Source organism: Phaseolus vulgaris, chromosome 8 (assembly GCF_000499845.2).
Source record: "Phaseolus vulgaris cultivar G19833 chromosome 8, P. vulgaris v2.0, whole genome shotgun sequence".
Taxonomy (NCBI): domain Eukaryota; kingdom Viridiplantae; phylum Streptophyta; class Magnoliopsida; order Fabales; family Fabaceae; genus Phaseolus; species Phaseolus vulgaris.
This window is the reverse complement of record NC_023752.2, coordinates 4,608,453-4,625,585: the sequence shown is the minus strand read 5'-3', so window position 1 is coordinate 4,625,585 and position 17,133 is coordinate 4,608,453. Positions and strand designations below refer to the sequence as shown.

Here is a 17,133-nt window from a genome sequence, read left to right as displayed (position 1 = left end):
TTGTTATTTCCTAATGCATTGTTATGTTATTGTTTGATTTGTTTTAATTTTGTTTTGACATGACTAGTATTATATAATTAAGAATATTAAGAAACGTGTAGAGAAATTGTCTAGATAATTATTATTATATGAGCTTTTTAGAGACTTTTGGGTGTGTCGGCACATAAAAAGAGACATCAAAGGATATTAATTATTGTTAGTTAGAAAGTTGTACCGTAAAAACTGGTACATAATTATTTAGCACCTCCTTTCGATTATTTGCAAAATTTTAAATAACTTTCTAAACAAATAAATGGATTCCTAAACTAGAAAAGAGTAGGTTTTTTTTTGTTCAAAAAGTTGGTTCTTGTGTCTGGGATTAATTTCAATGACTTAAAATCGAAAAATTATAATGTGTAACAGTTTTACAAATATCAGGGGCTCAAAATAATCACAGTTTAACTTTAAATATTTTGAATGACTTTAGTTAATGCAATTTTGTGTTCAGTGCTTTTTAGATATCAGTGGAAATACTTCTTTAAATTTATTTTTTGATGTATGGTTAATTAATGAATATATTTTATTAGAATTTTAAAGTGTGAAATAATATGTAGGGCATTGGGCGAGCAAAAGTATATACAAGGTGTTCCCAAACGGGTAAGCACTAACAATAATTGTTGTTTTGGGTGAATTGGTTCCTCTGTTTCTCATTTCTTTTTTTTTACTTTTTTTACTTCTAGTCAACTTTAAATTCGGATAGTACTTATAAAAGATATTCTGACATTAAGTGAGATTTTGGTCTTCGATATACTTAGTGCTCTCAGTACTTAACAATGATGGTTGGATATGAAGCCAGAACAAATTGGGTTGGGTTGACTAGGCAGGATGAGCTTAATCATTGTGTCCCCTTTATAATCTCTATTTAAAGAGATCATTGTTGTCCATGTGGATGTAGGTTGCAGTTGGCGACCGAACCACGCTAAATCTTGTGTCGTTGTTTATTTTTCTGCAGTTGATTCATGATTGTGTATTGTTTTCGCGTGCGTTTTTCCCATCAAGTGGTATCAGAGCTTTGGTTCGTTTACACACTAGAGATCCAAAGTTAGGGTTTCCAGAGGCGGCAGAAGCGTCCCAAGGCTTAGGGTTTCATGGCGGTGCAAGGAAGAGGCTCCCATATCTGCTTCATGACGGTGGTGACCAGCGACGGTGGTGGTGCGGAGCACTAGTGCATTGGGGACTGCGACCAGGTCTGTTGGTGACTGATTTTGGGTGGTGCAATTTTTGTGGTCTTGATTTAAAAAAAAAAAGATTGTCAAAGATCTGAAATTAGTTGTACCGAGTATCTCGACTAGTTGTTTGAGATGGTAGAAAATAGAAAGTTCCGAATTGAAAATTCGATGGTACAAATTTCAGTGAGTTGAAAATGCAAATTGAGGATTTGCGAGTTCAGTTACTAAGCACATCAATATGATCTTAGCCAGACTTGCGTCAGTGGGCATTAAGTTCGATGATGAAGTTCAAGCTTTACTACTGTTATTATCTTTGCCTGACAATTGGTCCGGAACTATTACAGTAGTTACCAGTTCAGCGGGATCTGATGGATTTACTTTTGAGAAGATTCGTTATCTCGTTTTTGGCGAGGACGTCAGAAGAAGGAGTTATGGGGAATTATCTAGTGAATCGCTATATGTCATCAGAGGTAAGAAAAATATCAGAGATAGTGGGAGCAATAATAAAAGAAGGAGTCAGTCAAAGACTCGGGATTGCTCAAGTGTAACATGTTGGAACAAGGAGGTGGGGCATTTCAGGAATCAATGTCCAAATGATAAATAAGTCAACATTGCAGAAGACTTCGCGGACGAGGACCTTTTAGTCTGTTGCGCGGATAGCACTGTGGATTCCTGGGTCATGGATTCTGAAGCATTGCAGAATCTAGTTATTGAGGACTTTGGAAAGGTAAGACTAGCGGACAACACTCTTGATGTTACGGGCATGGGTGACATAGTGTTGAAGACACTAGTTGGACGAACAGGAACATGAAGTGACCATCCCAGTTCATAAGATAAACAAAGTCCGATTCACAAAATCTCGTGGGCAGAAGAGGGTTGTCTTTACAAGAGAGAAACCCAGAGCCACATGTCAGATTCAGGATGAACGAGCATGGAAAGGTTCAGGTAGACCAATCAGAGGTACTTATGGCAGTGGGAGAACGTGTCATGCTTCAGCTGAGGTTCCTAGACGACAGTGGGTTAGGAGAACTAGTATTCCAGCGGTTGAAACTTCTTCAGAAAAATTCTTGTTGAATATGGAGAGTGTTTATTCTCAGGTTGTTCCAGGATTCGACAGTTCTTGTAAGTGGGAGTCGATAGGAACAGAGAATGGGTCAGTGACTGACGTGTTGAAACTCAGGGAAGTTTTAACGAAGTCATTAAAATGATTAAGAAGGCCGGTGGCAACTAGAGGTGGAACATTTAGTTCCGTCAACAGATTACAGAAGTACATGTACACAGTTCCGTCGACAGATTACAGAAGTACATGTACACAGTTGAAGCGCATGTGAACATTGTTCCGTGACTTCAAGTGGGAGATTGTTGGGTATGAAGTCAATACCAATTGAATTGGGCTAACAAAACACCATGTACATAGTTGAAGTGCAGATGAACATTGTTTCGTGGCTTCAAGTGGGAGATTGTTGGGCATGAAGCCATGACCAATTGGGTTAGGCTAACTAGGCACCATATTTAGTGGGTGAGCTTAATCATTGTGTCCCTTTTATAATCTTTATTTAAAGAGATAATTTGGTGTGCAACAAGATAGAATGAAAACCTAATAGTTACCCGTGTGGATGCAGGTTGCAGTTGGGGACTGAACCACAATTAAATCTTTTGTTTTTTTTTATCATGATTAAAAGTGTATTACCTAATACTTGAATTATTCTGTCGATCCGTACTTAATTCTAACTGTCATAACATGTTAATTAAAGAATATATTTTATTAGAAATCTAAAGTGTGAAATAATGTGTAGGCATTGGGCCAGCAAAGGTATATAGTTAAGGGATATACCATTTAGAATTTTATAGATGCCTTGAACATGTAGGTATCGTATAAGGATTTTCTACAACTCTTGAGACAAAACACGTGGCTGCATTTCTTTTTCAATTTTGTCTGTTAGGAATGCACGTGTCTACCTATTTAATTGTTTCTTGCTAGAAAAGCAATATCTTATCTTATAATTTTATATTTATTTCTCTCATATTTTCCTACCTTTAGTTTTTTTAATTAATTTATTATTTGCCTCCTCAATTTGACACTATTTTCCTTCTGACTTTGCCATTTTGTTTTTCGTACAAAACCTCCCACATTTTATTTCGTCACTTACACATTCAGTAAATAGCTGAGTTCTTTAAATATATTGTTAATAACTCAATTCTTAACTATATAAATAAAAAAAAACTTCATTGGAAGAAAAGAAACTTACTTCAATGATCTTTACTTTTCAACAGAAAAATAAATTAAGCTCCTTATAAAATATTTATAGTTATATGTTTTATTTTTTAGAAACTATACCCAGATTTTAGTTTTAAAAAGTACCTTCTAAGAAAATAGTTTTGGAGTAAAACCTTTCACTATCTAGGATATTCTTTATGTAAAAAAAAAAAACAAACCTTTATACACCTATTTTGAGATGAGAAGTATATTCAGAATACTGCAACGAATTGAGTAACCAATACTCATATGCTTCATCGGTAAAGTGATGTGTAAGTAACAAAAATGTAATAGTGTTTTTGTTGTTTTTTTTTTCCTTCATTTTTATCTTTGTGAGTATTTCAAGTTAGTAATTGTTCTCGCATTAGAGTTGGACCTAGAGAATTATTCTATCTCCTTATATCGGTTGATCGTATTGTTTTTCAGCTTTCTAGCAAACTCTTTGCTCTTTCTTCTTAGTCTGGTTTTCGGTCTTCTCATAATCTAAACTTTGAAGATACATGTTAAAGGCACTACGACGTTCAAGTGAATAAAGATGTTCAATACTCGATTTTCAGTTAATTGTACATGATGACGTATGATTCTAGAAATATGTGTTATTTATATTATTTTTGGTAAATTTTAACAAGTTTAATTCATCATATATTAAATAATTTGATTTAAATGTATTGAATTTTGAATTTTAAAAATCATGTACTACTTATCAAGAAATATGGAAAGAAATTGCCTGGGAAGAACAAAGAAAATGTGCTAAACACACTTTTGGAAAAAATGTACGTGATTGGTTGTGTTCAAAAGAAAAAATTTGATGATTTCGTAAACGTAACTCCTATAAAGGAGTACATGGGAATTTTCAAAAAAATAGTACATTTGTACAATTTATACAATGTGTTAAATATTGATCTAAATAATATATCATGTCAAATTATTATTTAAATATAGTTAGAATTCAACTTTATTTTGTTTTTATTTAAAAAACAAATGAAAACTAATTTTAAAATGAAACAAAAATCTGAATTGCTACAATAAACTATATTATTCAGATAATTATTTGACAAATGTTAGTTAAATATATATTTGATATAATACGGTATCGGAAGTATCCTATTTCAATCAAAGTTTCGATACACTTGAAACATGTGAAGTGTTGAAATTCAATAATGTATTGTTGGTAAAATGAATGTCACATAAAATGTGGGTGAAAATACTTAAATTTATTCTTCAAGAATTTAGTAATGATATAAAACTAATTTGATAAAAAAAAAACTGATATTATTCCATTTGGCGAATGATTTATTAGGCATAAATGTTAGGGACTAGAGTTGTAAATTCAGAGCCTCAACAATACGCCAAAGCAAATAAACCAAAGAAGGAGGATGCAGATGCAAAATGGATATCCAGATGGCGTACATTGCACACACGCAGAGGATAAAGCCGAAAATTCTAGAATCCAATGAAATATATTTCCAAAATGGACAACAAAACCTTTTAATTTAATTTTAATAATTTTTTATTTATTTTGCAGATTATTTTATTATTTGAAGTATCAGTTTATATTTATAATAGTAATTAAGGAGGAAGCTTTTATAAGAGAAAAAAAAATTTAATTACCTTTTTTGTCGTTATATTTATAGTCAATAGTCAATTTGGTATGGTGGATTTTAAAAAATTTAATTTGGTCCCTAAATTTTTTAAAATGTATTCAAAATGGTCATTTTTGTTAAATATCACTAAACGACGTTAAGTGGTATTTATGTGATAGACACGTGTAAGTTACGTGGATTGTGCTTACATTACTTTGGTGAATACTGAATTAGGGTTTAGGTTACTCAAATTGGGGATTTCGAAATCAGACCGTGGTGTCCTAAATCAAAAATTCGAAATCCCCAATTTGAATAACCTAAATCCTAATTCAGTATTCACTAAAGTAATGTAAGCACAATCCATGTAACTTACACGTGTCTGCCACATAAGCACCACTTAATATCGTTTGGTGATATTTACCAGAAAAAACCATTTTGAATACATTTTAAAAAACTTAGGGATCAAATTGAATTTTTTAAAAACCACGGTATCAAATTGACTATTAACTATAAATATATACGAAAAAAATAATTAAAAAAACAAAAAGTATATATTTTGGCTCCACCAAGCAGTAACCAAAATTAATAATAATTTTATTATTTATTTATTCATCCCTACACTAATAAATAAATGGTGCGTGCTCGCTCACTGGTTGTTGATGAAACTCACTCACCAGCTTCACTGAGAAGAAGAAGAAGAAGACGAAGCCATGCGTTTTTGCCCGTGCTTTGGATCCGACGAGGTGAGGGCGATCGCCGATCGCGACCCGGTTCTGCTGGTTTCGGGTATGGGCGGCTCCATTGTGAATTCCAAGCCCAAGACATTCGGGTTCACCACTCGGGTTTGGGTCAGGCTTCTGCTCGCTGACATGGAGTTCCGGAAGAAGATTTGGTCTCTTTACAATCCCAAAACAGGTCTACCTCTACTTCTTCTCTTTCCACCATTTATGAGTTTTCGGTTAAGTCGTTGTTGGTCTCGCAAATTGACGCCAACTCTCAGGCTACTGTGAAACGTTGGACAAGAAGTCTAAGCTTGTGGTCCCTGACGATGATCACGGTCTCTATGCGATCGATATTTTGGATCCTTCGTGGGTGAGTCACTGGTTATAGATGCTTTTACTCGTAATTATTTAGTTCTCTGGTGTGTTCTTGTGGTTGAGTGTTTGTTTCTCTTGTGTTGTGCGGCAGTTTACGAAGTGTGTGCATTTGACGGAGGTGTATCATTTTCACGACATGATTGAGATGCTTGTTGGATGCGGTTACGAGAAGGGAACCACGCTGTTTGGGTTCGGATATGATTTCCGCCAAAGCAATAGGTAATGCAATGAACTATGAACGTCGTTTCCTGAATTTTTCAGACTCTAATAGGAGAAAACATATAAATCAAGCGAACTTGGCATGTTCCATGACTTCAAGTCAACTTATGAATTGTTTGGATAAATTTTTCCATAAACACTTACCTGATAGGAAAATAGGAAATGAACTTCTTCTTTAAGTTAAAACTAGTCTTAGAATTTTATTTGGATTTAGGATTTAATTCGATCCTACCAAATTGACTTGTAAGATAAACTTTGTCTCCACTTATCTACTTTAATTTGACCTTATCCGTGAGATCTAAACAGTCATCCTTGAGGTTGCAATTAAGGTGATTTTCCAATAATTAGCTTATGTTTAAGTTAAAAAGTAGCTTTTGGTTTTGGCGAAACTAATAGGAGAAAAGTTTTACAAATTAGTTTATGGATAAGTTAATTTTAATTTTTGGAGAAAATCATTTCATTTTTTTTCTTTTTATTAGAGAAATTTACCCAAACAGGTCCTTATGCCCTAGTTTTATCGAATATGTCTCATTTAAATTTTCAAAACGTCCACTCACATAAGTTGATTTCAATTTACAATAGAAGTTCCTTTCATTTTACTGTCTTGTTTTTTTCTGCTATAAATGCTTATGGAGGAGTTTAGGGTCTAACTTCACACTATGTATGTTGTTGATGGTAGGATTGACAAGTCAATGGAAGGTCTTAAACATAAGTTGGAGACTGCTCACAAAGCTTCGGGTGGAAGAAAAGTCAATTTAGTTTCACATTCCATGGGAGGAATTATGATTTCGTGTTTCATGTCGCTTCACAGAGATGTGTGTATAATTTTTCTCAATGACCTCTTAAAATGCCTGTATTGTAACTATAGAGAGGGAACTTATATTGTAACTACTGGTTGTTTTCATTGTTCCTTGGCAGGTGTTTACGAAATATGTGAATAAGTGGATTTGCTTGGCTTGTCCTTTCCAAGGTGATTCCTTTGTCGTCGCATGTTTTCCTTTCGTTTGGCCTATCTGTTATTTTCAGTAATCAGCAGTCAATTGTATTGGACTATGATAGGAAATTTAAAAACATTAGGTTTGCTTTATATAAACTTGCTCTTGACTATAGCATATATTGAGTTTCTGAGAGAGAAGTTTCTGTAATCAATGAAAATGAATTCACTCCCCAAGAATTTGAGTTACCTCAGATTTATATATATAATTGGTGACACTAGCTTCTAACAGAAAGAAAGTACTGACAGAATCTAACGAACTCTAGGTTAGTTAGAGAATTCAACTGTCAAAGAAGCTACTAAATTACTACTGTATAAGTAAAGTATACTTGTGGAGTAAAACTATGCTTCAATACCCCTGCAAGCTCCTGAGGGGTGAGAAACATGCTAATCAACCACTCTGAGCTTGGACTGAAGAGCACAAAACCAAAAGGGAGAGAGAGCTTTAGTGAGAATATCTGCACATTGATACACATGAACGGATTGGTACCAACAAAATTCTCATGAATGAAAAATAGATCCAACACCAATGATATAGTCAATGTGAAACTCATAAGATGAATTTGAAATAAATTCTTAACAGCGTGTAATTTATGGACAACCTGCTATTCTACCAATTTGTGAAACTACTTAATACTAATTGTCTACTCTTTGTACTCAAATGGATATTTTCACCTCATTGATTTGATTAGCAAGGGCCCCATTAAAATCCATAATTTTATGTGTCTGTTCTTTATGAGGAACTTGATTTTTTTCTGACATTTTCCATGCACTGGAGTGAAATAAATACCGAGCCATTATTGTCTTCCAACATTAGTTACTAAGAGAAACAAATGTCTTTTCTTGTCGAACTTTTTTAACCTATGGACCCTACTAAAAATATATTGATGTGATGAAAGTGTTAGAAAAATGTGCAACTATGAATATGTCGAACCATTGCCAGTGCTCTGCATCACAATTGTAAAAAACTTAAGATACTTTTCATTTATACGCATCTGTTTCCATTTTCCCAGATGTCTTAACCATCCATGCTTGAATATGAATTCCACATGAACAGGAGCCCCAGGGTGCATCAATGATTCTTTATTAACTGGATTAGAGTTTGTTGATGGCTTTCAAAGCTACTTTTTTGTGAAAAGGTGGACTATGCATCAATTGGTAAATTCTTGTTCCCAATTAATTAATTCAGTCACCATCTTTGAATGAATTTTGACCATTGGGAAAATAATTTTCCAAGGACAGATTTCCATTGTATTTTCAAAAGTTTAAATCATGGTCTCATTGCAAAGGAAGGGGGCATGGTCCAGTTCAAATGAACTGCCTTTTCAAAGGAACGAGTTGGATGGTGACTTAGCTTTGAATCCCTTTGGAACTAGTGGATATGAGCTACATTAAGGACAGAATGGCCGAGGGGTGCTGGAGTTGTTTTCTGCTATGAAGCTTCTAATGGCTTAGCCCACTCCCCATGTATAACTTCCACACATTCTCTGAGAGTTTCTCACTACAATTAACCATTCTAACTTAGCTATTGAAGGCCCCACTTTGTTGAACCTCTCTGGCACCCATTACAGTGATTCATCGATGTCTGCAGCTCATATCTATTGGTTCTTGAGATCCAAAGCCTGGTCGAAGTCCAATTCATTCCTTTAAACAGTCACAATTTTCTTATTCTCTGTAATATGCTGTAAAACCACTAACTTTTTTGGAATCTTACACATTAGCTAGTGGAGTGTCCATCAGTCTATGAAATGTTGGCAAATCCATCTTATGAATGGAAAAAGCAGCCAGAAATTCTAGTCTGGCGAAAGCATACAAAGGACGGGGAGAATAACAGCAATTTGGAATCTTATGGACCAACCCAGAGTATATCTTTATTTGAAGAAGCACTGAGGCATAATGAGGTAATCTATTTGAACTTTTCTTTAGGTTGATGAATGTAAGATATGTGGGCATATATGCTTTTTAAAATGTTCAAGGATTTATATGATGAAGCTTTGATTTTTCTTGTATGATTGCCAAGTAATTTGTTGGCATATATTAATATTCTGTTTATGGTTAGACTTGTTGTATTCTTGAGGGTTTTTTTTTCATGTTTCTTCTTCTTGTATCCTTTTTCTGGTTTGGAGGATAACTTGTTCTCCCTTAGTTTTAGTTATCCATTTCTTTGTATATATCTTTTTTCTGTAAGAAATCAATATTTCAAATTATATCATCCATGATTACACTTTTTTTTTAAATGTAAAAGAAATGTTATTAATGGAATATTAGTGATAACTAAATCTGATTAATAGATATATTACTGCATCCATTATTAAGGTGTTTTTGGCCTAATGGCTAACTCCTTTGCGTTGCATGTCAAGTTCTCGAGTTAAGCCCCTAACCATTTGTGGCATGGCACTTCATGAGCTGAGCTGCTATGCCACACCAACTTATACTGGTTGACCCACCTAGGCTCTACAGTGTGTTTGACAGTTTCTGAAAAAACCAGCTGACATGCATATTCTTTTACCAGTTATGACCAATTGTGGTTATTAGATAAGAGTTGAACAGACCTTGGATGAGTTCCGGGGTCAATCAGGAAAACTGGTTGTTTTGATCTGGTCCTGTTCTGAGGACTCTGGCTGTAGCTCAGGTAACCTCTCCTTGAAGGAAGATCTGAAGTCAGCATGATGTTTTTCGCTTAGTAAGCTAATTAAATGTCATTATGCAAATTTTATCTCTAATGCCAAGAAAGAAATGATCGTGTTAGTCATGAAAACCATACAAGTTGTTATCTTTCCTTTTCTAATACAAAAAATGATTTCTCATCCAATTTTCCTTTTACTTGTACAAAGGACTTATGTTGTTATTTTTGCAGCTAAGTTATAATGGGAAAACGATATCGCTGCCCTTTAACTTTGATATCCTAGACTGGGCTATTAAAACACGACAACTTACCGCAAATGCTACACTGCCAGATGGAGTCAGCTTCTATAACATTTATGGGACATCATTGGACACCCCTTTTGATGTTTGGTATGTGATTAAATTGTTGTTGGAAAATAGTACATCTATAATCCAGAAGCATTAATTTAGATTTTTGTTTTTTTGACTGAAGCGTTAATTTAGGTTGAGAGATAAGAAAATTGGTAGAAATTGGATCACCTTGATATTGGAATGTTTATCCTCCCTACAACTTTGATCTGAATTTACGAAGCCCCATAACCAGTTTCTTATATTTTCCCATTATCTGGACTTCTTTTTATTATTGAAGTTTAAAACCCTTTTTCATAATTTTGGTCTACATAAGAAGGGGAATCTTATCATTAGCATTTGAGCTTGATAAAAAAGAAGGATAATCTTATCCTCATGAGAGTTTAGATGCAATTTACACTTCTAGATGTTCAAAGGTTTCTATACTATGTTTGCTTATGACATGTCCTGATTTTCGGGCTTAATGCAGTTATGGTTCGGAAGATTCTCCAATTGAGGACTTATCCGAAATTTGCCACACAATGGTGAGTCACTTAAATCTCTTACATGCCAAAGAGGAAGACCGCTAATGAGACTCTTCTATCTTCAATCTTCAATCTTTAAAAATAGTTCATTGATTCTGCATCGTTTTATTATATCTTTACTGAGAGACTAGTATTTGCCACAATCCTAAATTTTAGACCAGAAAATCCTGAATTCTAAATTTAAACATAAATCAATTCTTGCTCTTGGGAATTAGGGCTTCCTCTACAGACTGAATAGAAAACTATTAACAAGAACATTATTATTTTCTTCTAAAAAATCAAATCTTCAAATGATTGCAGATCTACTTTTATTGAAAATTAATAACTCATTACTCATGAGTGATCTCTTTGGTGCCCCTATGATGGACCATTTGAGGTATACAAAGGGAAAAATTGGGAATATAGATAATCACCATACCTACTACAGAAGGTATAAAGATGTGAAGTTTGAGTTTTACGAAAACAACCTTCATATAAATTACTTAAAAAATAAACTTATCTTGGTATATCCTATTCATATTATCACTACCTAATTAAATTATTCAAATTTAATTTCTTATACAAATAAACCTAAATTAATTGATTATAATCTCAATCCCGTGCAAATTATAAATAATCAATCAACATTATCGATAAAAGTTTAAAAATGCCAAATTAAAATCAATTTGTTTCTAAATTAAGTTTTCCTTACAATAATCTAAGTTTAAAAGCATTTTTCAATTTCAATCAAATCCTAATTAATAAAGTAAACGGTGATCAAACTAATACTAGTACTGAGTGTATATAATAACAATATAATTGGAATAAATTTTTTATATATTTAAAATGAGGTGTTTACATGAGTTTAAGTCATGTTACATCCAAGCCTAACAAAAAGGGAAATTAATCACCAATATTTTAATTAGAGAGTAATTTCTTATGATCAATAGTTGATCTGTGATGAATTTAGGATCTTGTTTACCCATAAAAAGTTATATAAAACATCTCTCTAGGTCTTAATCTATAAGAATCATAATGGGCTAAGTTCACGACTTATCTTTGCTGTTCTCCCTTAAGCGACCAACATTCTGAATTAAACAACCAACATTCTCACTTAAACAACCAACATTCTCACTTATCTCACTTAACTTTGACTAGTGATCTCTCTCTTCTGCACTTTTATTTTTAGGTAACATTCCTTATTTCTTGAACCAACTATCCTAACTAATTAACTAAAGGGTATTCATCCCTTAGCCAACCAATCTGTGGCTGCTGAAATAAAGTCCCATTAGTTTTCCAACTGATTGAAGCATGGTGACCAATCTAACCAAACTTCCGCTGAAAATAAATTTAAATTGTCCTGGGACAGAAGCAAATATGCGAGTGCCTCCATTCATTCTTCTCTATTTCTCTGTTTCCTCCCGAGGCATTTTTGGCCATGAAACATAGTGTTTCATGTTGCAGCTGAAGGTTATCAAGGTCATCCACCTTAGTCTGCTGGGTGATCCACCAGCATCTCACACCTGAAACATATGTTGCACAATATATTGAATGGGGAGGATGATAGCTACTCAATCAGGCTGGACAAGAGCATGGAGGAGGGTGGATCAGAATGCGGTGAAGTAAAGGGTCGTTCTTGCCTCTTGGACATTTAAAGGTGGATTTACCCACCTTTGATGGGAAGGTGAAAGGGGACATAACTTGAAGTGTAACAGTTGAGTGTGATGTTGACCCATTGCAACTCTTTTAAAGAAGGTTCAGTGATCAGGTACCACAACCCTTGAGATGGATAAGCACCCATGCATTTGGGGAACTCTCCCTTAGAAGCTAGATGTCAAAGGGGGAGAACTAAGCTGATTAAATATTTCAACAAGCATCATACCTTATTCAATGTGAGACTTTGTTCCGTGTATGGCTGCAGAAGTCTTAGAGGATAGATAAAATTCTGATGCTATGGTCTGAAAGCATATAAAAAATTACATTGTCTGTTGGGAAGTTTACAGTAAGCCAAAGTATGAAGGGGTTGGAAATTCATGTAAAAAAACATTGGGTATTCCCATGGAACTAGCTACGAATGTTGACTAAGATTTAGATCAAAATGGTTAGGGTGCCAACCCACGATGATCAGTGACTTTATTCTCAGGGATATACTTCTTGAAAACCGTTGATTTCTTTGGGATTTGTCATTGTCTCGTATAAAATTCAAGGAGCACAGTTAAATGGGGAATGTTCCTTTCTTAGGGTTCTTTTTGCCTCCATAATCTATCCTTTATACACAGTTCCCCTTAAGTTCTTATTAAAGGTCCTCACATTTCTTGTAATTTTCACTGTGATAGGGAAACTAGTCAATTAAAGTCCGTTATTCTTTTACTTGATTTTAGTCATTTTGTCCTTGCATGTCCTTTTTTCTGAGTTTCCAGTTCATCATGGTCATAATAATTGAAGCTTCCTTTTGACAAGCTCTGGGATGTCCAAGACTTTATGAGATCTAATCTGTTTTGGCAATGCTATATAATAACAGGCTTAGTACAAGTGACATGTTGCTAATTTATATACTTCGGGCAGCCCTGGCTCCTTATGTCCTTACCTGTAGATACTTGAAAAGAGAAGAACTCAATATTATCGGATTATGATTCTTTACAAGCTCAAAGCCATATTTATAAAATTAAACTTGTTAAAGGAAAGATGGAAACTATGAACAAGATAGACTTATTAAGGGAAAGATGGAAGCTAGGAATAGGCTAAACCTACTAAGGGAAAGATGGAATTATAAATAGGCTCAACCTACGAACGAAAGACGGAAAATACAATATTTCCTGTAATAATTACAAAATATAATATGAATATATAGAGAGATACTCTCATAAATTAGTGCCTATTTACAGCACAACTTTAGTTTCCTTTTTTTTTTTTTGCTTTTAAGGGTTTTGATAAAAATAAGGAGGCTATGATTCCGGCTGCTGCTTTTGTAGTTCCTTCAATATATTTAGTTGGAGAGAAATGTGCATATTTCCCTTGCATTGTTTTAATTAATTCATGTTAGTTTCAAGGGAATATAACTGGTGTGAAAGATATTAAATTGTTTTTACTTACTTTATGCCATTTTGACACTGTATTTTCTTTTTCTTTTTGTTCCTAGGATATAATTCTCTCATTTCTTGCTAATAATACGTTGTTGTGTGTGCATGCATGTATTAAGAAATTTTCTCCTCTATGTTTTCAGCCACAATATTCTTATGTCGATGGAGATGGAACAGTTCCTACTGAATCTGCGAAGGTACTCTCTCCGATCTTTCTGTATTCTGTAGAACACTTACCTGTAGCCATATTGAAATTTTTTGTAAACTGCTTTGAGCAGAGCTGTAATGCTAAACCAGATAGATATGCGTATGGAAGTAGTCCAAAGAGAAGGGCATTTGTTTGAACTATGTGATGCTCTCATTATATATTACTTCCAAATTTATCTTCTGATAGCAATTACTTAACAGTATTAATTTGTGGAGTTCTTGTCTTTTCGTATTACAGGGTGATGGACTGAAAGCCACAGAAAGGGTGGGAGTTGCTGCTTCTCATCGTGGAATATTACGAGATGAAACAGTATTTCAACTTATTAAAAAATGGTTGGATGTTGAGCCAATGGTTAGTAAGCAATCTAAAACATCTAAAGTTGCAGATGCTGATCCAATCGTGCATATGGCTCTATAACTTGTTACTTTCGTTCCTCATTTACCAAATGAAAATGCCATTCCTTGCTTCTAAGAAAAAGGAAAAGAAGCTTAAGAGAGACCTAAAGTACGGGTCTTAGTGCAATAAATAATTTGGTGCATGTTCGGGTAATCTAAATTGCCTAGCTATATTGTAACTTCATTGTAATTTTCACTGTAAACTTTAGGGTAAGTGACCCATTTGATTCTTAATGTGACATGTTATCTATTTAATTATTGAAAAAACAATATTTATTCTAGTACTGTGTATGTAAAAAATAATGCAAATTACGTTTTTTGTTAAGTTTTTTGAGATTATTGTGTCATTAAAATATAATGGCATGGAAGTATGATATTATGGAGCAATTTGATTTTTTTTTTTACATTTAAGGATTAAATTAAAATTTTAACTTTTTCAAGAATTAAATTGACAGTCATATATTCAAAGACGAATTTGATAATTTATTTTAGATTTTATTATTGGGCTGTGTACTATATTTAGTGGTTAGAAAGCTAATTGAATCTAATCATATCCATTCCCTCAACATGCTAAAATGCTAATTTTACTTTTTTGAAATAAAAAAGTAAAACTTAACATGTTAAAAATAAAAGGAATTAAAAAGGACTTAATTGAAATATTAAGTTCATAGTTTAACAAAATAACTAAGGTTGTTTCTCCTGCATCCCAACAAATGACTTTCTTCACCCTATCATTCTTCGAAAAGATTATTTTATCCCTTTTAAAATAACTTTCGAATTATTTTTTTCAGAATACTTTCTAGAACACCTTTAATTAATTTTGGATTTATTATTCTGAAAATTAAAAAAATGTGTTCGGAAAAAGATATTTTGGAATGATGTTTTATATTTTTTATTTTAGAAAGATATTTTGCTTACAGAATCTCTATTCCAAAATATTTTTTGTTTATGGAATCCTTATTTTAGAATCATCCAAAATTATCAAAGATAATTGTGGTATTGCATATAGAATGTAGAGGTGCAGGAAGAAAAATATATGGATACAGGAAGAAATACCCAATAACGGCTGCTTCTTCCTGCACCTCCATACCTTCTTCTCTCACCCCCAGATTTTTGTATTTCCAAAACTACCCCTCTGTAATATTCTGGATTACATAATCCGGAAATCATTTTTTAAATTTGTAATTAGCTTCCGGATTATATAATCCAGAAGTCTTTTTTCAGATGCATGATTACTTTTTGGATTACATAATCCGGAAGTCTTTTTTAACTTCTGGATTATGTAATCCGGAAGTCTTTTTTCAAATGTCTTTCCGGATTACATAATCCGGAAGTTATTCTATGGGGGTGGCACAAGAAGGATAAAAATGTATTTTCATGTTGTGTATGGAGGTGTCAGAAGAAGATATGGAGGTGCAGGAAGAAACAGTCCCCTTTATTTTATGGTGTCTTTAGAAGAGAAAGATAATTAATCCGTTCTATTTAGGAAATTACTTCTTGCACCCACCTGATGTTTTTGAACCTGCATCCAATGCCTCATCTAAAATGATAAAAATATTATTTTTACTTTTAAAATGTGGATCAAAATAATTCTGAATTTGATATTCCAAAATATATTTCTAGATTTTGATTTCCAAAATACTTATCTAAATTCTGGAATCCCTATCTTAAAATATGTTTTTAAAATAATTTTTTTATTTCAAATTATTTTTCCAGAATATGATTTTGGTTTTCCAATTTATTTCTGGAACAAAAAAAACTATTTCAGAATGTATTTTTTAATTTCATATTTTTAATTCCAAAATAAAAAATAATTTTAAAAATTCAAAAGTTGATTAAATACATGTCAAAAATCATCCGAAGCAGGAATCGATTGCCCTATTCGAAAGTTTGATGGATCAATATGCAACCTAAAATCCCTAAAACACTTTTAAACTATTTGAAGGCAAAAAGGTTATACTACTCTACACTTCCCTTTGCTGCTGTGAGACTAATTATTTTCTTTCATGGGAGAACATTTTTCTTACTGCAACCCATAACTTATTCTCTTATTCTTATAATATATAAAACACCAACATATATTTATCATAATATCTAACTCGAAACTATAATATAGAATACATGAGATATTTAAATTATATAATTCAAAATTATTTAAAATAACCATATTTTAGTATTATGTCATTAAAAATTATATTTTAAATAATTTAATCTCAATTTTTAAACCATGTTTTTTATTATACAGTCCGAAATATTTTTCCAAATTATCTAATTTAAAATATTGTTTTTTTACTTAGTTTGAAATTCAAATCACATAATTTTTTATTATATTATATAATTATATTATGAATTATGTAATCCTAATTTGGATTTCTACGATCCAATATTTTATTTCAAATTACGTAATTTGAATATTTTATATTAGATAATTAAAAATATATTCTTGATAAATTATAATAATGACATATTGATCTTTATTTTTTACATTAAGAAGTTGGAAGAAGAAAGTGTGAATACAAAGGAAGAAATGGTTTAAAAAATGTTTTTTTTCTACCTCAAGTTACTCTACTTAGGTATGATAAAGTGAATCGAATTTGACAAGTCGATTCATCATCA

General features: G+C 32.8%; 1 protein-coding gene across 1 annotated transcript; it reads left to right on the top strand.

Annotated features, from left to right (window-relative positions):
• The first annotated feature begins 5,686 nt into the window (after nucleotides 1-5,686).
• LOC137823391 (phospholipase A(1) LCAT3) lies at nucleotides 5,687-14,798 on the top strand. Its single transcript, XM_068628498.1, has 11 exons — nucleotides 5,687-5,963; nucleotides 6,049-6,140; nucleotides 6,237-6,364; nucleotides 7,044-7,179; nucleotides 7,283-7,334; nucleotides 8,416-8,516; nucleotides 9,080-9,259; nucleotides 10,216-10,373; nucleotides 10,801-10,855; nucleotides 14,058-14,111; nucleotides 14,360-14,798. The coding sequence occupies exons 1-11, from the start codon at nucleotides 5,759-5,761 to the stop codon at nucleotides 14,537-14,539; spliced, it is 1,341 nt and encodes a 446-aa protein (XP_068484599.1). The 5' UTR covers nucleotides 5,687-5,758; the 3' UTR covers nucleotides 14,540-14,798.
• The last annotated feature ends 2,335 nt before the right edge of the window (nucleotides 14,799-17,133 follow it).